The following is a 22268-nucleotide window of genomic DNA, read 5'->3' on the forward strand; positions in this document are numbered from 1 at the left end:
TCATGTTTGTATCCAGAACCCGTCACTATAACTGGATGAACGAGTGAAAAATGGCTGCACAGAGAATCCCTCTGCTGTTTTTTCCTCCCTTACGTCTCTGATTTTCCCACAGATGAATCAGCGTCTTCTTTACGAGCCATTTCTGTCACTTACAAAGCTAAACTGCTACAGATTCCTCTTTGTCTTTTGGGGGGAGAAAGGAATGGCTCATCCCATCCCATCTGACAGACGCTGGGTCTGTCTATGGCTCGGACACAGAGTTTTTACACAGGCTACAGATTAGATGTAAACTGGGTTTGCACAACATGGACTGTGACAGAAAAGGTTTCAGTAGGTTAGGGTTTAAGATTAGCAACTGTTTATCGTATAAAACATCATATTAATATTGCTCTCTCATCAGATGTGGAAGTGGCCCTGGCACTGTGGGCAGATTCCATGTTCACACCATAAGTCAAGAGGTGCTGACCTCAGATTTCTCTCTAAATTTACACTCTGCATTCCCTGGGATGACCACCTACAACCACGACCACCCAAAGTGACAAAGTCAGGCTGCTTTTTATCTCTCCTCCTGCACGGTCTAACTAAAGAGACACTGCTGATTTTATAAGCAAACAAGTTGACAAGTGATCTTATGTATGCTACAATTTCTTAACTACAGTTTCTCATCAGAAACAATGGAGTTATAAAACTCTATTCTTACTTTTAATTGCCCTGTAAAAAGGAATTCTCGGCTGACTGTGTGTCTTGTTTGGTGCCCCAAGGACTGCAATAAAACAGCACTTTTATGATCTTGCTTTGCAACCACCTCTGAACAGAGGCAAACCCCAAGTGACATCTTCAAACAGGCAAAAGTGATTTTTCCTTATCTGCTCACTGGCATCTTTTTATCTGTGAGTCAGAGCTCAGGCGATCACGTTCAGAGACAGAGAGAATCACTGGAAAGTATGAGAACTTGTGAACATGGGTGTAGCTCTCCCACAGCCACAAAAGCCTGTGAGAGGATGGTTATGGGAGAGGGCTGACAAAAGGGGGAGGAAAATTAGGCTCGCCAGCATTCTTCTCATTTAAAGCTGTAACTACACAAAAAAGCACTCACGCAGTCTGGGCTGGGTCTGCTTGCTGCTTACAAGGAGAGGCACTCTTGTATTCATGGTGGCGCAGTGATAACCTGAACATTTTTTTTTCCTTTTCCCCTCTGCTTCGCACACAAGGAAGGCTCATGTCTTTCTTATAGACATGATGAGCTTTGTGCATTTAAGGACTTTCCTTTTTCTGGTGGTCTCCGTAGCTCAGGTTTTGATTGTTACATGTCAAGACGGGAACAGTGGTAAGTGAGCCCCTCTGCTGTTTGTTTTAACACCTAATTGCTGTTGGTTTTAATGTGTGAAGCTGGTTGACCTTCAGACATTACCTCAGACTTTTTGTTTGTGCAGAAGTTGGCTTTAGTCGAACCAGTTGCTTTTCCCCGAGAGGTTTAAAGTCATTTACAGAAACTCCTCATGTGTGCTCTTGGTGAAGGAGAGAACTTATCTGAGATAAGACATATCTGTCAGATACTGGTGACTTCCTACATTATGTGTTGGTTTTGTTGAGTGAATTTACCTGCTACATGACGACTTCATTTGTTCTTTTGTTTTCTGTTGAACGTCAGATGCAAATGTAGAAACAGCACAGAACATGTGCACTGACATTACAACTTCACTCGGTCACTGAGGAGTCTGTGTATCTTAGAGAAGATTGAAAAGACACGAGAGTAGCTTTAATGTGGATTATCTGCAATTGGCAAATGAGCCCTGTCCGTCAGGAAACGGTGGACATCTGTCAGCGATCGCAAGTGATGTCACCCTCAGGCACTGAAAATGTGCAGAGGAGGGAAATGAGCACCTTTGTGGTTGGAAGTTGCTCCAGCACCACTCCACCACTTTGGAACATTCATTAAGTGTTACCACAACCACCCCCCCTTTGCACTACATTGTACATCTGCGAAAAGAATTTCAGCACCAGAGCTCTCGCGCCTCTGAGGGAACACAGGCTGCATGTTAATTCAGGGCAGATGTGAGGAGACATGAGAAGCAGAGATGCTGTTGGATTCTCTGAGTCACTGAGACTGTGGCAGCAGGAACACCTGAGTGCTCTTGTTTTACTTGAACTGTGCTTCCCCTCCTTTTTCTTTCTCGACCCGGGGCGTTTGATGTCTCGTGTCGTCACGGGGGGCTGCGTTGTTTCTACATATGACGTCATGGCACTGGAAAGTTCTTTTGATGGGCCCCTGATGGAGTCTGGCTGAGCAGTGCAGCACAGACACTGTTGATCTGTTTTTAAAGCTGTCGCTCCCTCTAGATAACTTCAGCTTTTCTTTCATTATATCATTAACTAAAACGAGTCGGCTTCACTCTTTAAGTTCAGTTTCACATAGAGCAGAGACAGCTGTGTGATAGTGAGGCACCAGAAAGAGCGCCACCCTGTGGTGAAGGCAGCACAGAGTCTCACTCAAATAACAGCAACACTGATGCTGCCATGTGAGGAACAGGGGGCGCTGCAGTGAAACTTCGGTCATATTAAATAATAGTAATATTAGCTGACCAAGAAAAAAAGATCGGTGAATTCATTTGTCTGAATTAGTGCAGGAGTTCTTCGAGGCTTCAGCCTCTGGTGAGGAGCCGTCTCTGTCCATATTTGTTCATGTGAAACAGCACAGGGATCTTACAGCCTTCTTTCCATGGAGGGCTGGTGGGTGAGGTGATTGCGTTTCGACCAAATAAAAACAGTGGAAAGTTCATGGTTTTTGTAGACTGAGGGAAAATGTGGTTCACCAGCATTTTGGGACAATGTACTTGTGTGTGTGTGTGAGAGAGAGAGGGGGCGATCGAGGCTCATTCCACACAGTGACCAGTTACATTTGTATTGAATGGTTTCCATGTGCAGATTTCTTGCCATCTTAAACTCCACCTTTTCAGCCGTGTGAAAAGAGAAGATGCTAATGGCTGCGATTGGACCCTGGTTACTCCATTTAATTGGAACTTTTATATGGAAAATTGTAACTTTAAATTGAGTGTGGCTGAATTTTGATGAAACAACATAATTGGAAGCAGACCTGCGCGCTCACGACGACTCTGAACATTTTATTTTTCAGAAAATAAGAAGAAGTCATCAGAGGTCTGTGCTGAGGTTATTGGAAAGATTTCTGAGGGACCAGACTCAAATATGCTGCTTTAAGACTTAAGACTGAAAACATGTTTAAAACAAATGCTGGAAATTTTAGCCAGAGCACTTATACAGCTCTGGATGAAAGTCATATGTCTGCACATGTGCGGAAAGTTTGCTTTCAAAAGAACATAAGTTGGCAAATCAGATCAAGGAGCAGACTTTAAGCTCACAATTGGAAATGGTGACGCCAGCGTAGATTAGCTGGGATGAAATTATAGAACAGCCCTCAGACAAATCCTACGACGTAGAGTTTGTCAGAAGAAGCAGAAGTGTTCAAATAATATTTGGAGTTAGGTTTCGGGATGTGAACATGGAAAAGGGGAAAAAACAGCAACAGATCAGTGACTCCAATAACAGAAAACAGGAGTCTGTGCCCAGAGTTTGGCCAGAGAGAGTCATGCCTCTGCATGTGTGTGTGTGTTTGAACATTACTCCTCCCAGACGCTGACATTAGCTGTAAAACATCCTCAAAGATGCCACTTAGCGCCTCACATCAAAGACAGTCTTTGTGGCTAACGTTGGTCTGTTCACACAGTTACATTCGTCTCATCATCACCAGCTTTTCTTTCCTTTTTTTGACAGTCGTCACAAAACTGAGAGAAACACACGAGCTGAGAGCAAAAAATCTGGAATTTCAAATCAACAAACCTACATTAGGTCACTCTGTCCTCTAAATTGGTTCCAGTTGTTGTTGCCACATCACTGACATCGCAACAAATGGGCTGTTTTCTACCAAAGCTGAAACGTCCAAACATGTGAATTCAACCAGGTCCACAGACGGCTTTGATTAGAAACACATGCTGCATTTTTGAGCTATGACTTGATTACACGCCTCTTTTCTTCCAGAGTTAGGGGGGGGTCGGGGGCTCACAAGACTGTACATGGTGTTGTGTTGGAGGACGAGTGAGTTTTATCAGTCGTCTGATGTGAAGCACCTGAAGCTGAAGCTGGGATGTGTCGGGGGCAGTGACGATGGAGCGGCCTGCGCCTGTGAGGAACCGCTCCATGGGAACTGCTTATAAACCAAATTATTGCAGTCAGCAAATGGAGGCGTGGGGTGGGGGGGGGGATGACTTCCAGATGTTAAAATAGTCACATTGGCAGTATTTGGAGAATATTCTAAAAGACTCAGTGATAGTTGGAAGGGGAGGACGTTAAGTGGCTGATGTAAGACGTAGTGTGTCAGTATTTCTTCAGGGTGACTCAGCCATGGATAGAGGTGGTGCTTATCGGCTCATGGTTTACTTAAACAGCCTCATCTTCACAGTCAACACCTCCACAGGTTCAAGTTAAAGTAACTGCCTCTTCAAAGGCCATGCAATTACTGCTCCTCCCGTCAGGCTTCCCGGCGCTTGATTGGCACTTACTCACTGATCTCCCCTGTGATCCTCTCAGCCTGTCCGTGTGGGAGGATGACAGGACGCAACACAAACACTGAGTGGGCTGCCGCTGCTACTCGTGCTATGCACAGAGGAAGAGGTCAGGCAGTAAATGTGCATGTGACGTGTAATAAATAAACAGAAGTCATTTTCTCCTCGATTCTACAGATAAAGTTGAGTTTACTTGTCAGGAGAAGTTACTGCCCTGCGCTCTTATTTTTGAAAAAACGTCTGTATTACAACCTGGAGATGTGGCCTTCAGGTCAGCAAAGAAAAGACGTTATTCAGCTGCATTATGGGAAATGTAGGATCAGGGATTTTTGTAGCTCGGCCAATACTAAACTGATATCTGATCCTCCAACTACACGTACATTGTTGGAATACCCCTTTAATGATTCACGTTGTCATCTAACATATTATTTTTCTGAACAATTAAAAAGTAATACTGTCCGTCCCTGAATGCCAGGAAAACAAACACGACCGTCATGTCAGTGCTTCTGAGGAGTCAGCCATCGCTGCTGCACTGAGCTCTGCCTCATCAAGTGTTTTCACAGCTGGTTGTAGATTTTTTCCAGGAGATCAGGAGGACTTCTGCCCTCTGGAGTTTATCCTCTGTAGGTTGGCAGGTCTTAGTGTAATATAGCACTCCCTGTGAACATGTTCTCTGTCTCTCCCCTGGTGACAGGGCGCTGGAACTGCTTTAAATCTTCCAATTTTATGAGAAATTATGTTCCATATGGGAACCTCTGCGTCTGTGTGCTGAAGTGCTTCTGGCCAGGTACTGATTCAGTGAGTTAGATTACAGTTGCTGCTGAGTTTCAATTAGAAATAACAGGAGATGTGTGTATGAGTCAGAGCTGAGCCTTAGACAGACGTGACAGTATAGTAACAGCACACTTTACCTCAAATTTAACAACATTTTAATCAAGTAACACCCATATTCTTCAGGTCTAACCTTCTGAAAGCAAAATAACCTCAGAAAGTCTTGATGGTGTCGTCTGTCGGACTCTCAAACGCTCTGCGTACTCGTCTGAATGCCACAGAACGGCGACCGTCGGCCATAATTGCAGGTTGTGGTTCGGCCTAAATTCTAAGTTGTAGCTAGGTCGTGTATATTACAACTTCTGAGGGTGAGCGAGTAGAGCTACATGGGTGTTGGTGGGTGACGAGGGTTAGCAATGTGGCCCAAGATATGTTTAGTCCTTAACAACTTGTCGGACAGCTGAGTGACTCGTATAACTGTGTCAAAGTGCCTGGAGGTAGTTCTGAATCCAGGTGGTCCTCCACCAGCAGGAATCAGATTACTGCAGCATGTTACATGTGATAATATCACATGTTCTTGTACAAAAGATTAATGTACAGTTAGGAGGTTAGTTCAGTGTAAACACTGCGCTTCTTTTACTTAATGCAGGCAGTGTGTGATGGATGTCTTGACTGACTCGGACCTGGTCTTATGTGTTTAATATTTCTGTACCAGACCTATGGAACCAGGTCTTCAGCAGAGAGAGTGAATCATTATAAGAAATGTAGCTGCAGTGATCTTCCATAGTACAAACATGTACAACCAAGAGGCTCGAGTTCAGAGGGAAAAACATTAGGTGTAGTAGAGATCCAACACACATAGTGCTGGAGTCTTTACTACACAGCGCTGCCAATTGTCAGCAGAGGAGCTGATGTTTCTTGAAATGTCATTTCCAATCAAACTCCTATTGTGTATTAGCTGGGAGTAAATCAGCTGTGATGAAAAGACCATTTCTTTGGCTGCAACAGTCACACAGATCAATGAGCAGGGAAAAGCAGGGTGGAGGAGGTTGTAGGTATTTACAAAGGGTTTCTCTTCGTTGTCTGTTGCATCAGTTGCGTTGCTCATTGAGGTTTCTACGAGCCAGATTTAAAGCACGTCCAGTAGGGAACTAAGTCGTACAGTAAAAAGAAGAAGGCTGCATTCTTTGAACACAATGTGAGTCTGTGCTGCCCCGTACCCACCGGCTGCAGCGTCCAGTCAGCGCTCCTGAACAGACGCTCCTCACACCTGAGCCAGACCGATGAGATGTGGAAATGTCTGCTTGTAGCCGGTGACTCACGGCTGCCGTTTAACCTCGATGATTTCACCAAACCGCTGCTGCAGCAGAGACGCGTCCAAAGGAGCTGGAGTTTGTGAGAAGGAGTCAAAGGCAAAGCTAACATTAAACAGGAGATGATTTAGTTTGAATTCAGATCGTCAGCTGCTCTGCGTCCTCACTGCTCCAGCTTTTAGCTGTTTACACCAGACTGAGTTAGAAACATCTCAAACAGGAGAACAACAGATCCAGATGCTGGCAGGGTAACATACAGTTCACCAGCTTTAAAATGAATCCATATGAATGACACTGAATACTAGTGTGTAAATATACTCCAGAATTAAAGCAAAGCCACATGGGTTTACCTAAAGAACAGTATATGGCAGAGGAACCTTGTAATTGCTGCGGTGTGGAGACATTTTCAGTCAGGCGTCAGTTAATCAGCCACACCAGCTCCACACTGATACCTCAGGTTTACACAGCTTCAACTGGGCAGTCTGTATTTACCTGGACTGGATTAGAACTCAAAGACTTTTCTATTTAATCCTCTACTGTTTGTTTGTGGCCTGGTATTAAAGGGCATAAGATTTAAACATGGGATATCATCATCATTTCAGAACTATTAGGAGGAGGAGGGAGACCAGAGTGGAAAGAACAGGGATGGAGGAGGAGGAGGAGGAGGAGGCAGGGACAGAGGATAACTGCCAACCATTAGATGGAATCTATAATGAGAGAAAAACAACAGTGAGAGGCTGTAAGAGGAAGTGGCAGTGAGGGAAATCCAGAGATTGTTTGGTGCATGTCATCAGGGGCAAATACCTCCCTGCACATGACAACAGAGCAGTCAGAGTCCAGCGCAGGAAGTCATGTCAAACTGGAATTTCCTCTGAAAGAGCTCAGTGTTTCAGCTCTGGTTGTTTTTGATGACCGTTGCCTTTTTGTGCAAGCAGCTGATAGCTCTGTCTGTTCAATACGTAGCAATGTGTTGACGCTGCTAAAGGTCCTCTCAGCTCTCTAACCACCAAAACTAGGTCAGCTGGAGATTCGTTAGCTCTTAGCGCTGAAGACCGCTCAGATAATGGTCTTTCTCTGGTTGGAGTCGCCTTTGGGAGGACATTTCTGAAGCTCACACAGCTGTTGATGACATGTTGGATAAAGTATGCAACTGTTACTGATTGAAGGGAGGAGCCACAGCAAACAAACTGCAACACATCTGCCAAGAAATAATCCACTGCTTGGCACCGAGGACACTGCAAGAATGTTTCTCAAGATACAAGTAAAAAACAGAAAGGGCTTCGCTGGCTGCTGCAGTCCTGTCGTTTTGCATGAATGTCACAAGGACATGGGAATGCAGCCGTCATACTTCTCTCATCAGAGAAATGTAGGTCTGTGGGAGTGAGAGAGAAACAGAGAAAGAGCTTTTACTTCTAAGTAGATTGAAGTCCAGTTAACCTTATCACAGTAAGACATACAGCTCGTCATCGCTTGATTTGTCCTTTCACAAACACTCAGTCTATAACTGTGTTTATACACCACACGTTCAAAAACCCGACAGTTTCATCTGTGAATTTCCATGAGGCAAATCTAAATGACATGCAGAGAGAGAGGCGAGTACATGCCCGGACAGATGATACGACTGCAGTGTGTTTATAGCATCTTACTTTCTTCCTCCTCTTGTTTTCTTTTAGATAAAGGTTGAAGGTTAAATGAAGATTGAACAGTTGTGACTGAGGACTGAGCAGAACATGTTGCAGTTGAAAAATACATTTCTATCTAGTGGATAAATGACGTAGTGGAGCTGCTGTTTCTGTTTCGAGTTCAGATAAATAAATCAATCTAATATCTCACAGCTGATTTGTGAGTCAGCTCAGTGAGTTGAAGCCTTCACAGCAGAGATCCCTGTGGCCCCCTCTGAACCAGGCCTACACCTCCTGACCCCGTCACCTCTCCGTCTCCAGCTTTCACAAAAATGCAGCCTGCAGTAAACATCAAAGGGCTCCGTTTAGTGATAAAGAGAAAGTGATAAATTCAGCGTGTCCCCCGGGGCCTCGGCCTCAGTGATGTCACTGCGGGGACGGGGGCCCCGCGGCGTCGACCGGCTCTCCGGCTCAGTTATCAGGCCAATACGAACCACAGCTAACACTGGATACTGGCCAGCAGAGCCTCCTCTGTTTGGCTTCAAATAAGAAGAAATCTGAGTCATCAGCACGGATCCCAGGTGGTTTGTACCTGCACAGAGTCAGTCACTGGAAACTACCCAGGCTAAGTAAGAACAGATTACTCTGGGAAGTGCTGCACTTGATGTAGTTCACCTGGAATTAAGTCATGGTTTCCATTTTGGAGATGATACTGGACGTAGGCCAAATCAAGCATATCTGAAAATGTTTGGAGGACTTTTTTGGCCCAAACATCTGCCCAGACACTGTTTTCTTTACAGATTCAATCTGTGCCTCCACCAGCCTCTCCATAACATTGGCTTTGTGTTAGAGTTTCAGGGCTGTAACCCATTTGTGAAATTGCATGTCTGTAAATCATGTCACATAACTTTCAAACTCGAATCTTCCAGCAGTGTTTTTGGACGAATTGTGATGCAATTTTCTGCTTTGGAAAACATTCAGAGTGTATTGTGGCATTAAGCCCTGTGTTCACTCCCTTACCTACTGACTTTATACCCTCAGACCTCATTTAACACAGAGGCTGAAAGGTGAAACATTGAGAAATAATGACTCATTAAAATAATGAATTTCATTCCTCTGCTCTGAAATGAATGAAAAAAGGACTTTAAGCTCTGAAGACCTGATGTAAATATAACTAATGTCAAGCTTGTGGCCTCACAGTATGCAGTCCAGTAGAAAATGTAAATATTTATGGGAAACATCCTCTGCCCGAGGCTGTTCATACGATACAGTGTGTGCTGAGCAGCTGCATCATTTCTCCGAGAAACAAAATGGAGACAGCGAGAGAGAAGCACACACTTAAAATAAGGACTATAGAAAAGAAGAGAGAGCAGAGAGGGGAAAAAGAGAGGAGACCGTGAGCTCAGGAGAAAAAAGGAGGCCTGGGGAGCTTGACGAGGATATGAGAAAACACCGGCTAATGCGAAAGAAAAAGTGGGATTTAAGAGAGAGCCTCCGGCAGCCATTTGGTTTGAGGAGAGAATGCAGCATCCTTAAAGTGCTGCAGCTCTGAGGTCAGACAAAATGTGGAGGCAATAAATCTCTCTTGCCTCTGGGGTTCCTCCTCACTGCTAATATAGGACGCCTCATAAAACAACTCAAAGTCCTTCCCCACCTTTACAATGATAACGGTCGAACATGTGCTTTCCATCTTTTGACTTTTACAAGTCAGCACAGAGATTGTTAGACTTGTTTCAAAATGAGAAGTGCCTGTTGTGACCATACGCTGTAGTTGCTGTTTTGTATTTGTCAGATTTCTGTGGTGTGATTCGTGCTGTGTGACGAGTGTGACAGAAAGACACGAGACTGCACCGAGGAAAAGTTTGGCAGCGCGTTATTTTCATGCAACCACCTTAATCACCGGCCATCTGCCGTTATGCTCCTGTGCTCTCATTTAATAAAAGTGAGATGAAGAGACAAGGGAGAGGTTTTGTGCCAGCACCTCAGTCTGCACTTGAAAAGACAAACAGATGTGTTGAGCGTGGTTAAAAGTGCAGAGCATGGAGTTTAATGCTTTAAACTGTTGGTTAACCCAAAAAACATATTCTCTCCCTCACCCTCAGAGGAATCCAGCCGTGCACATCTTTTCACATTAACTGCTGAAGTTTGGAGTTATCTGTCTCAACGCTGCAGTAACATGAAACATAACTGAACTCTGTTTGTGGTGTTTACAGTAGGAAGGAGGACGTGAACAACAGTCACAAGATAATCCACAGAGCGCTCTGTCAGCAGATCAATCCAAACTACCTGCACCAGACCCTTTAACATGTTGCACCACACTGACATCAAGCAGTGACCTGACAGGCTGATCTACACTGCACACACAGAAGGTCATGACTTCCTTAAACCCCCATCTCCCCACCACAGTAGAGATAATTAAGCGTACAGTGCATGTTGAGACAGATCTGACGCATCCATCAGAGATAACCAGCAACAGCTTCTATCAGACAAGTTGGTAGAAAACGGCTGAGCAGCAAATTCTAAGTTTGATTAAAACATTTTAAGCAGCAGCTGTGATAGAGGTGGATCACTGCTGTGGTCACCTGAGGGCCACGCTCGCTGCATCTCTCCTCTGGTTACATCCACAGTGTCTTTCTGTAGCTGACCGTATTTCACTGACATTTGTTTTTCAAATAGAAACACTAGCCTTCATTGTGTTTCGATGGTGAACGCTGTGAAGGGAATCCACAGTTTATTCTTTCACATCTGGCTGTGTGCTCAGTTGATGTAAAACACCGGGGTGCTCTGACCCCTTGTATACGTTAACGCTCTGCTTCTGCTAAACTGGAATGTTTGACGTCAGGCGTTTTCCTTTGCTGCGTTCCTGCTTTTACATCAACCAGTTTATTGGAACTTCAGCAGTGGTCAGATAACGATGGTACACACACAGTATATAGTTGTCTGTGTTATGTGCTCAGACCTGATGACGGTCTGTACTGACCGACTCAGCACTTTATTATACATTACTGCAGGTACATGCACTAGTTATTGTATATATGCAGGACACGTGGTGCAGCAGTGTGTGTCAGTGTGTTTCATTTAGCCTGATCAATGTGCAGGATATGAAAACCACATGTTTGACAGTCGACCAGGACCTTGTGTAAGATCTGATTTCAAATCAAACACATTCACCTGGTGAAGTTAAACATCAGTCAGGCGCTTTGTTCTGGACTCAGAGGAACACATGAAGAACCTCTGTCAGCCGTCAGTGTCGGTGACATGGCTCCATCACTGTGATGAAATATCTTTGTCTGGAGTAAGGAATAATAATAATTCATGTTGATGCTTGATGAATAATGCTGGATGACTGGTTCTTGTTTCATGGGCTGAAACATAAACAAAGAAAACACTGAGAGCAGAATGTCTTTCCAGTCAGATACAGCTGAGCCACAGGTCATGAAGCCAGAGGACTGAGGATGAGTGTGGAGGAGGGATTGTGCAGTTTGATGGTTTAAACATCAGTGCTTACATTCCCACTGAGTTCTGATAAAATATGTTTTACAGTCAGATGTTAGAAGCAGCGGAGCAGAGAAAACAAACCTGAACATGGTCGGACATGAAGCATAAAACAGAGAGAGACCTGAGGAATACTCCTCATGAAGACATGCTGAATCAGTGTTTGAACTTTGACCCTGACCTTGGTCAGAGCCTCGGGCCAGGTGTCGGCCTTTGGCCTTTGTAGTGAAGAACATTCGCCGTTTCGTAGCTTAAGTTTCCACTTGAGCAAATGATTCATTTTAGAGAAACCATCTGTCGAGCAGCATGTTTCACTCCCAGTGAGATCACTGTAGATTTCCTTTAGCACAGGATGCAAAGACACAGAGTCTGTTTGATTGGTACAACTGTGAGGACTAAGGGTCTCCCACAATATTTCATGACAACAGGTGTGAAGGAAGCTGGAGAATAATGTGGAGAATCCGTCTTTTAAAAGCTTGTTTTTCTCCCTCAGGTAACTGAACTCAGCAAAGGTTATTTCATAGGTTGTTTTGTTGCAGCTCTGCACGTATCTCCTCTAAAACAGAAAAGGCAAGGCAACAGAGAGTAAGGAGTCCGTCAGCAGAACAGACAGAGGATGGGGGAGGGGGGGTAATTTAGCAGGACCACAATCCTCTCTGGGCTGAACATGGGATGGGAACAGCTCATAACTGTGGTTGCCTCTGTAAAGGAAGACCCGTTGGAGATGGGGCCTGTTGATGGAAAAGCCCAGACATGTAATCAGCAAGCTACTTATTCATTTCAACTTTCCTGGCCAGAGCTCGCCGCCCCTCCCTCGAGATAGCGAGCTTTGTTTGTTGAAGCCGAGGTGAAGAGCATGTTCAAACTGGAGCCTTCTGTTAGACTTCAAGCCCTGTCAATACAGCACAGCTTCAGATGATTGAACAGACAGGATGCATTCTTTACATATATATAAAAAAAGCAAACAGGGGGAGGGATAATCAGAGTCGCTCTGAAGCACAGCGCGGTGTTGAGTGGGTGTCCTTGTGTTTTTGAAGGCTTACGGCTCAGGCTTTGGGCTAACATGACCAAGGCCTTGACTGATGTTTGTGTGACGGCTGCTTTTATGGACGGCTTTATCAGCCGACCCGTCACAGGTTGAGCTAAAGGTCCTTCACGGAAGGAAGATTTATGTTTCGGCCGTGACACCGAGGGGGTTTGAGAGCAGGAAAGCGCAGCTGCTGCAGAGCCACCCCTCAGCAGCTGTAACTCATCTGCATCTGGACGAGGAATCAGGCCGCACTCCTCACGGTATTAATCATGTCACTTGGGGCGAGTTACTCTCACTGCAATGAGGAACTTGTTCAGGAGAATGGGAATGAATTTTACATGAGGTTTGATTCCATTAACGTACCATCCAGTGGGCACTATCTTTTTGAAAATTAGACAACAGCTTTGGGTCAGTTGTGGGTCTGTACTCGGTCCCACTCATCTTTTTTTTCATCTTTTTTATTTTGCTGAAGGAAATGAGAGATCCAGTTTAAAATGACTCATTGTTTCCATAAGGTCATTTTCTAACCCCTCGACTTCTGGCTGCAGTAGATTCTCCCCAAACACAGTATGTTATGAGTATTTCCATATTAGCCAAGGAAAAGCCATAAACTATCTACTTTTTTTTTTTTTTTTTTTGCTTCCTCACATCTGCCAGCGACATCACATTTGTGGCAATGCAGTCGTACGTTTCCCAGGTTTTTCCCCTATGGTTGAGATGTTGGTGATTTCACAGAGGATGCTGGGGTCTTTGATATCTGGCTGGTGTCTGATGAGCTGTGCAGAGCAGACACGTGAGTCATGTTGAAGAGCTCCAGACTCCATGTTTTAAAACCAGGAGAGGAAACCGTCTGCCCTCTTAGCTGACTAGTGGAAAATCCAGATCAAGTAGTCACGGTCGGAAGGGAGCCTTTTCACCGTTGTCACGATTAAACTGTTACAGCGTCTGTGGAAAAGTGTGGAGCCTGCGATGAATTAGCTGAGAGGAGGGGAAAAAGTGAACGTCCCTCTCCTCCTCCTCCTCCTCGTCTTCCTCAAAGCTTGCGGTGGGGTTTTTAAGGCTGCTCTGAAAACCACACTTCTCTTCCAGTAATTTTCAAGCTCTCCCAGCACGCAGTGTTCGAAATCTCTCAAAAGCCCAACAGGAAAAATCATTCAGCGCCGAAAAAGTTACTCGCATCTCAACCACTCGCCCAACAAGGGACAATCCAGTTTGTTTGAGGCGAAAGAAACAATAAAAGACACCAACAAGAATTCTAACACTCTCAGTCACCGACGCGTTGAGTATTTCTAGAGAACAGCTAAGCTTGTAAGATTCATGGGTAAAGTGATTCCAAGTGTCCTCACAAATGAAGAGCAATGCACTCTCACATTCCTTGGAGAACTGGTTTTCATTTTGAAAGGCCACAGCTCAGACAGTGGGATGTTACTGGCCGTTAAAAGAGAGGAAATTTCATCGCTGAAATATGTTGTGTTTTTAGTGCCGTCAAATACTTTGCGGCTGGCAGAACTGAGAAAGCATCGCTTCAGGTTGAGTGTTGATCTTCGAAAATATCAGCAGATAAAAGGTGGAGTACAGCTGGATGACAGAAGGATGACGATAGAGAGTCGTCGTTGACGGCTGTTGTGTGTCAGGAGGTCATTTACAGTCGTATCAACAGGTTTTTCCATGATTCTGAAAACACTACACTTTATTTATACTTAATTTCAAGACTACAGTATATTTTATCATGATTGAGAAAATTAGAAATGGTAGGAAAAAGACATATTGGTCTGTGGGTATTACCTAAATCACAACCACCCATTTGTGTGAGATTAGATGTAATGAGCCTCAGAGTGTCTGATTACATGGTGCATTTGTAAAGCATCCAAGCCTCGACTTTCCTTAATTAGAGGAACTTCAGTTGTTCCAGCGATGTCTTGTTAAGTCAAGTTTACATGCGTCTCTGTCTCAGTCACATTAACTTGGTTTGATCTTTGCACATCAGACCTATGGTTGATACTGAAATGAGTAGCTCTGCTGAACTTGGCTGATCTTTTATTGTCTTTTATTGTGGGAATGTTTTGTAAACTGTTTCAAAATCAGCCAGTTAATTGAGTGATTCAGTGGGCTGTTGAGGGTGTTATTATGGCCACATGGTGTTTTAGCTGCTACCAATAGGGGGCGCCAAAGGTGAAAATCTTTAAAAGGTAAATTACCATTCCACTATTTTCTATACTATTAATGACTAATGTTAACCTAATTCTGCCACAGAACATTTTTTTGACTCTTTGAAAACCAAATTTGAGGCATTTTGACTGAAAATGAGCTTCTGTAGTATACACTGTTCAGACTTTTCCTGGTTTAGTTCACTCAGTTTATTGGTGCCAATCAAATTCAGCACTAATCAACCTTTAAGCTGCACATGCTGCACTGTATGGTGGAGCTCTGAACATGTTACATGAATGTTGTTGTGTTTCACTGAGAGCTGCTGAAAAGCAGAGTCAGATTCCTGAAGTGTGGATTGTCCTGCTGCAGTCAGCGTCTTTCATTTTGCACTCACATTAAAGATCCTCTCAGTATTATCGCTCTCTGTCCCAGGCTTGTCAAACATAAACACGAGTTTGGAACAGGGCCATGTCACAACATGTACTCTTGTTGCCTTAGTTTAAGCAGACCTGCTCTTCTACCTGACTGTTGCTGCTCTTTGACTTTTCCTTGGAGGTTCTCCTCAGTGTACAGTGAGGTCGAGTAAAATCAGTAAACCCTAATCAGTTCTTTTGGTTCCTCTCTGCAACTTCTCACTCCCTGTCCAACCTGACTTACCTGCCATCTGAAGCTCAGAGCTGCCACCTGCTGTTTATAACAGGAACAGGTAAAAGCCTCTGCAGACCTGATGTGAGCTCAGATGACGTGAACAGGGTGGATCCCTGTTAAAGAAACGCCCCGCAACAGACTGAGGCTCTCCCTTTACAATCAGAGGAAAAAAATAATTGTACTACTTCAGGATATTTTCAAGCTTGTTGTGAACAAACTTTTGTGTTTAGTTGTTACACATTACAAGTCTAAAGTCAACTCTCTAACTAAACCAGTTAATGAGACGTCTGTGAGAAACAAGCTGTTTCATAGGTGGCTGCAGGTTTGCTGTTTTGAACATGAGTCAAGTTTCTGAGACGCTGCGTCTGGAGGAAATGACCTCATGTCTAACGACCAGAGACTTCACTGCAACAAAGAGCTGCATTTTCCAGACCTGTTTTCTCTGAGTCTTTCTGCAGATTATTCCACTCTAAACACCTGGATACAGAGAGGATATGCTGATGTTAGTTTGGCAGTATACTGTCCTTTTTGTTTGGATTGATTGTCTCATGTTTGAAAGCACCAGTTAACATAAAACTAAAGCGATGGCTTTGTTGTTTGTTGTTATATCACGGTTACTTTTGCAATTATAAAACCAAACAAGTCCTGTAATAACTCAGCTGACCTCTCAGAGGCAGCTGCTCCAACCTGGACTAAACAGTTTAATTTCCGGAGGCCGCTGGGACAGGCTTCAGCCCCCATGACCCCAAACAGAAAACAGGGCTAAAAGAAAATGGATGGATGATTGTTGATTTCTGTTTCCCTGTTAAAGGATTTAAAAACATGATTTCTTCTTGGTTATCTGGAGGGTATGAACACTTTTTGTTTGAAATCTCAGAGAAACTGTTTGTTTGTGGATCACGATTGAGAACAGACAAAACCTTTTGTGGATTAACAAAAAGCTGAGAAAATCACAAACCACCAGTTGTTTTTGCTTTTTACCTGAGCTGATAAACTTAAGAGAATCCTTCTGTGCGTTCCAGGAGATGACGTGAGCTGCACGGCAGACGGCCAGGTGTACACAAACAGGGACATCTGGAAGCCAGAGCCATGCCGGATCTGTGTGTGCGACAACGGCCAGGTCCTCTGCGACGAAATCCAGTGCGATGAGCTGACTGCCTGTGAGAAGGTGGTCATCCCCGACGGAGAGTGCTGCCCCGTTTGTCAGACGGGGACGGAGTCAACCAGCAGCGGCGGGACGAGCACGTTCGGTGAGGGAGCAGTCGTTATCTGTCAGGTTTAGAAGAGGAAAACGTCTATATGAGGGAATGAACTTTAATTTATGACTTAATATTGCAGCTGAAGGGCACGTTCATTTGCTCAAAAGGCTTCAAACATCTTTGTTTTAAAAGCCTCAAATGAAGACAGACATTAAGTTCCAATCAAGAGGAATAACAATATCACAGCCCTGAGAGATGTGTTAGTTTTGGCAGGTTGTCAGTGAATGGATCTATTTATCTGTCAAACAGTGAACAAATTACTGCCATTGTCAGGCTGCTGTTAATCGACTGCTTTGTTTACCTTGTCTGACCTGAGTAATGATGATAAATGAATCTGTGTGAAGCTGCTTCAGGATTCAATCAGGATTCTTGTATCTGTTCCTGACTCATGATGCAGAGGTGATAGGATGAAGAAGTAATGTGATCTCTCATGCTTTTTCCTCCATGCAGGCGGGGGCAGGATCTATAAGGTAGGTCACTGGATATTTCCTGTTTATCAGTGATGTTATCACCATCATGTAACATGAGTTTGAAAGCTCTTGTCATTTCTGTCTGTTTATTCAGGGTCAGAAGGGTGAGCCTGGGGATGTCCCACTTGTGAGTGTTTGTTAAATATAAACATTTTACACAGGCCTGTAATGTCAGAGAGCGAGGCTCGGTCTAATTGCTGGATCTAACCTGTGTTTTTGTTGATTTCCCTGCAGGTGACTGGTATCAGAGGCCGTCCTGGACCCATGGTGAGAAACTGTTGGAGCTGTTTTAGAGATTTCTTGGAAACCTCTGCAACTGTTTCCCAGCTTTGCAGTGAATGTTCAACTACCTGAATTAACACTAGGTGGCATAAGAGGACAGTTACCTCCTGCATAACTTCACCTTAAAAGGACGTCTGCACAGCTGAGTGGTCCCACAATCGTCTGTCGCTGTGACATTTTAAGCACCACAGTGATGCAGAGTAAAAATACAGCACAGGGCTGTGATGTGATTGCAGTGCTGTCACTCGCAGATTTTTATCAGCTTCTTTTTTTGTTTGTTAATAACAGGGACCTCCCGGCTCTCCAGGAGAAAGAGGACCACGCGGAAACAAAGGAAGGCCTGTATGTCACATATACATGGACACAACATGATAAACCAGAACAGTATTTAATGGTTACAGTATGCATCAACATTTTAGAGAGTTCAGAGTTGAATTACCTCAAATACAGAGCAGTCATCCCATTTCTTTACTTCCTTCGCCTTGTGGCTTCATGTTCAGACTGCTGTAATGACGTCTGTGTGTGTATGTTTTTAATAAACAAATCAAGTAGTTAAACATAGCATCATACCCATATGATCCATCTGCAGCTCCTTCATGCTCTTCATTCCAGCCTTTCACATGACATCTGGACTCTTCCATCACTGGGGTCATGAGAACGACCTCCATTACTCCTCATTCTGTCGAACCAGCCAAACTGGTCAAAAAACCCCACTGCTGTATAAAAACATTTTTCAGCTCCAGGGCGACAGACAGTCAAAATGTAACGTAATGTGCAAAGTTGATGTATAATGTGCTTACCAAGCAAAAAGTGTAGCAGGTTGATGAATGAGTGTGACCCTGTTGGTGGAGCTGTGGTCCAGTTGAGGGCAGCATTTTGAGGGTGATTTATTAGCACATGACCAGCGGTTTCCCTCCTGCACACACTTCACAGCTCCGAGTTCATGAACAACAGAGATCCAGCTGCATCGGTCGAATCAGTATCTTAGCAGCACTGATGGACTGATCGATGTACAGGTGAATCAGCATCTCTCTTGCTCTACTTTCTAGGGACTGCGGGGTCCTGCGGGTTACGATGGAGAGCCTGGTGTGCCAGGTCAGCCCGGTGAACCAGGACCTCCAGGACATCCGACACACGGAGTGAGTTGTGCAGGAAGCGTTCTCATATGCTGCAGACACACAAAGACAAAGTTACACCTACACACTACACCAGTGCAATTTCACTTAATTTACCATGAGAGTATTGAGGACTATTGTGTTGTGTTTTGTTGTTTATCATTTGTGCTCATTTTCTCAGTAATCTAATCTAAAGGGCGTCTGCTTCACCTGCAGGGTCTGGAGTCCCAGATGGCCTCAGGGTTTGATGGGAAAAAAACAGGACCCCAAGCCATGCTAAGTGGCTCACGGGTAAGAAAAATACTGCAACATATGAACGGAACTAATCTGCCAAGTGTTTCTTAAACCACTCAATCATAAAGCAGACTAAAGCACTATTTATCTTTTAAAATTAGCTTTGATTCTTTTTTGGAAACTTCCTGTTTGTAGCTTTGGCAGAGAACAGCAACAAGCTGACAATAAGAACAGGCCTGAGGTACAGTGGTAGAAATGTGTGCACAGGATGGTAATACTTATTTAATATGTTTGTAATTGAGGATCTAAGAATAGAGGCTGTCATATGCTGTACAGACTGTCAGCACGGGTTATATAAATAAACAGATGAAATGATTCTGATTTATAGTTGTCAAAATCAAAAGCTCTCTATTCACAAAGGTCTGCCTGTGTCTGATCGTCACTACATTTCTATCATGATTTAGACTTAAAGGGTTTTTCCATGAGCTTAGTGTTGCTCTTTTGTAAAGCTGGAGGAAGTGAGAGAGACAGATACAGAAAACAATGGTCAAATCAGTGCTGCAGATTGAGAGATCCTGACTCGATACTAGACAAGTCTGAAAGAAGGTATCCCTGTTGACAGAGCTACAGAAGACACATGCAGCATTATACAGTTCTCACTATGTTAATAAAACTCTCCATGACGACTAAACAACACTGATGTGTTTGAAGGTGCCACTTGTAAGTTTTGCTATCGCTACATAGCCAGCATTAGCATCAACAGCTTCACCTACCAGTCTAAAAGAAATGTAGTGAGTTCAACATGAAGTTTCATTCATTTATTTGCTAAGAGCTGTCTGGAGTAGTGGAAAGCAACACCAGTGTTTTGCTTCTAGTTCTATCACTTCTTTTTTTCTACTGAAGCTAGCATGCTAACTAGCTAGCCTCGGCCCAGTCGGCCAGTCTCAACATTTTCCGATAGTATCTCACTGAAGCTCTGGGCAATCTGCCATCACCACCGCAGCAGAGAAATAACTCCTTTAATCAGTGGAGTTCTCCTTTAAACATGGATATATTATGTAATATTGTGTGTTGTTCTTCCAGAAGTAGCTTGCTGCAATAAAACCACTGGAATTTTGGACCTACCAACCACCACACAAACACACTCAGCAGATTTGTGGGATCAAATACAGGAAGTGGTTGAATGTTGTAAAACACTGTCCTTGAACACTGTTAGAAGAAGTGCAGGAGTAAAGATCGAGGTATATAAGTTTATTCAGTCTCATTATGCAACATGGTGAAACTCTAAGAGGAACATAAACCATCTTATTCTGAGTTTTTAGCTTGCCAGCTACTGACTTCAGATTAGGATACATTTACTCTTGTTTTAATTAGAAAGTACATTATACATTTTCATTAGCAAGTACACAACCATCCTGCTTTGGCAGAGTTTTGAAATCAATCCATGCCTCTGTGTAACTGAATCACCATGAGGCAGAGTAATGGCCATAAAGACAGGGAGAGATGTAAAATCTGCTCTTTCTTTATTGTTCTTGTGGAGGTGCAAAATGTTTCAGCAACCGTTGAGACATTTTACAGTGACTAAGCTACACGACATAAACAGACCTTTACGACACGCCTGTTTTGTCAGACTTCGGTAAAGTTACAACACTCAAGTATTTCTTTGTGTGTGAACATTGGTCGGGTTGGAAATGGACCAGAAATTAAAGGACTGCTGTCTGTGCTCTGACGTCCATTTGTTAAGAAAATTTCTACTTTAAAAATGAATTGTTTTAATCTGGAATAGGTTGATCTGTGTTCATCGTTTGATTTTGCATTATGTTTGTTTTAGGGAGAGGCCGGAGCACGAGGACCTCCTGGCCCGAATGGCGCGCCTGTAAGTCCATGACATATTCAACAAGCTTAGACGGACACAGAACATCAGGGACATTTCATTACTTTGATTTGTTCCCTGTTTATATCTTAAATGTTTTATTGTTTCCCTCCTCCCTCCTCTAAGGGTCAAGCTGGACCACAAGGGCCTCCTGGAGATGTTGGAGATCCAGGACATATGGTATAACATTATTCCTCTGTAAATATAGTCACCAATACACCTACTATACTGCATATAAGAGAGGTGGCATATATTTTTGTTGGACTGTGAGGGTTGGTTATTCCTGGATGTTTACAACCTGACTGTGTGTTTCAGGGTCCATCTGGCCAAAGAGGACCGGAGGGTCCTCAAGGGAAACCAGGTGAAGATGTAAGTCAGCTCTGCGCTTCTTGTTGACGTGTTAAAGTCTGCAGAGACAGAATCACGTTTCGTCTTACTTTAAGCAAACTGCAGCGTTTTTCTTACAGTGTAAAGGTTCCAGCCTAAAGCAGCTGAGTGTGAATCTGTAATCACTGATTAGTATTTCCACAGTTTGACAGCCCAGGCTGTGTTTATTACATTTTGAAGTGGAGGATCCTGGAGCCCTTTGACAATTAGAGTGCATACAGACAGAGAGTATACTCACAGACATTATCTGAACTGTCAGAGTTTAGAGTGGTGTTATAATAACGTATCATCACCGACCTGCAAACACTTCATTTTCCATGTCAGACTGAAAGAAGGTTGAGTTTCTGCTAAATCCAAACACACTGTTTAAACATGTCTTCTAGCATTTTTCTGTCTTTCCTTTCCATTCGTGGGTTAGTAAGACAAAATAAAAGACTACGTGTTGGTGACAAGTGTCGTGAAAATGGCATAATGAAAGGATTCGGTTCCTACAAGAAGCCAACAAAAGAGTCTGTGTTTCTAAACTCAGTGATGAGTAAAAAAGTCATGAGAAAATATTAGAAACAAAATGTGGAAAACCACGGACATTAACAAACACAGATTACATTAAGGACGGTGCACCTCTATCTGTGTATGAGTCAGATGGTTTTCATTGTTTAAACAAGAAGCCAAAAACCCACTTCAGTAACAACAAAACCAGAGAGGGAACATCTGATGTGCAGCCAAATGGGTCTGTGATATGTAACTGTCTTATCCTCACACAGGGAGAACCAGGCAAACCAGGAAACTCTGGAGAAGTTGGATTCCCTGGATCACCAGTAAGCCTCTCCTCCTCTATACATTCAACAACTAACTGCACAAACTGTATGACTACAGAGGCGACACTGTAATCTCCTGTTTCTTATTCATGAGTCCTCAGGAGATAAAACTGATGATGCTGTTCCATGTCACACACTTTAGGGTTCTAGAGGATTCCCTGGTACTCCTGGGCCTCCTGGACTGAAGGGTCACAGAGTGAGTGAAACATTTCTGTTCTGTTACTCC

At 43.7% G+C, this 22268-nt stretch overlaps 1 protein-coding gene across 2 annotated transcripts in view; it reads left to right on the plus strand.

Moving 5' to 3' along the window:
• Positions 1 to 1049: 1049 nt before the first annotated feature.
• col5a2a (collagen, type V, alpha 2a) overlaps positions 1050 to 22268 on the plus strand; it is a 34125-nt gene continuing 12906 nt past the window's right edge. Inside the window, exons 1-13 of one of the 2 annotated variants that reach the window (XM_018683186.2) lie at positions 1050 to 1327; positions 16627 to 16854; positions 17314 to 17333; positions 17428 to 17460; positions 17568 to 17600; positions 17904 to 17957; positions 18665 to 18754; positions 18947 to 19021; positions 20796 to 20840; positions 20964 to 21017; positions 21153 to 21206; positions 21989 to 22042; positions 22185 to 22238. In XM_018683186.2, the coding sequence (XP_018538702.1) occupies positions 1237 to 1327; positions 16627 to 16854; positions 17314 to 17333; positions 17428 to 17460; positions 17568 to 17600; positions 17904 to 17957; positions 18665 to 18754; positions 18947 to 19021; positions 20796 to 20840; positions 20964 to 21017; positions 21153 to 21206; positions 21989 to 22042; positions 22185 to 22238 (885 nt within the window). In that variant the 5' untranslated portion in view covers positions 1050 to 1236. The remainder of the gene's footprint in view (positions 1328 to 16626; positions 16855 to 17313; positions 17334 to 17427; positions 17461 to 17567; positions 17601 to 17903; positions 17958 to 18664; positions 18755 to 18946; positions 19022 to 20795; positions 20841 to 20963; positions 21018 to 21152; positions 21207 to 21988; positions 22043 to 22184; positions 22239 to 22268) is intronic. The other variant, XM_051069919.1, reaches the window with a different exon arrangement.

Source organism: Lates calcarifer, linkage group LG1 (assembly GCF_001640805.2).
Source record: "Lates calcarifer isolate ASB-BC8 linkage group LG1, TLL_Latcal_v3, whole genome shotgun sequence".
NCBI lineage: Eukaryota > Metazoa > Chordata > Actinopteri > Centropomidae > Lates > Lates calcarifer.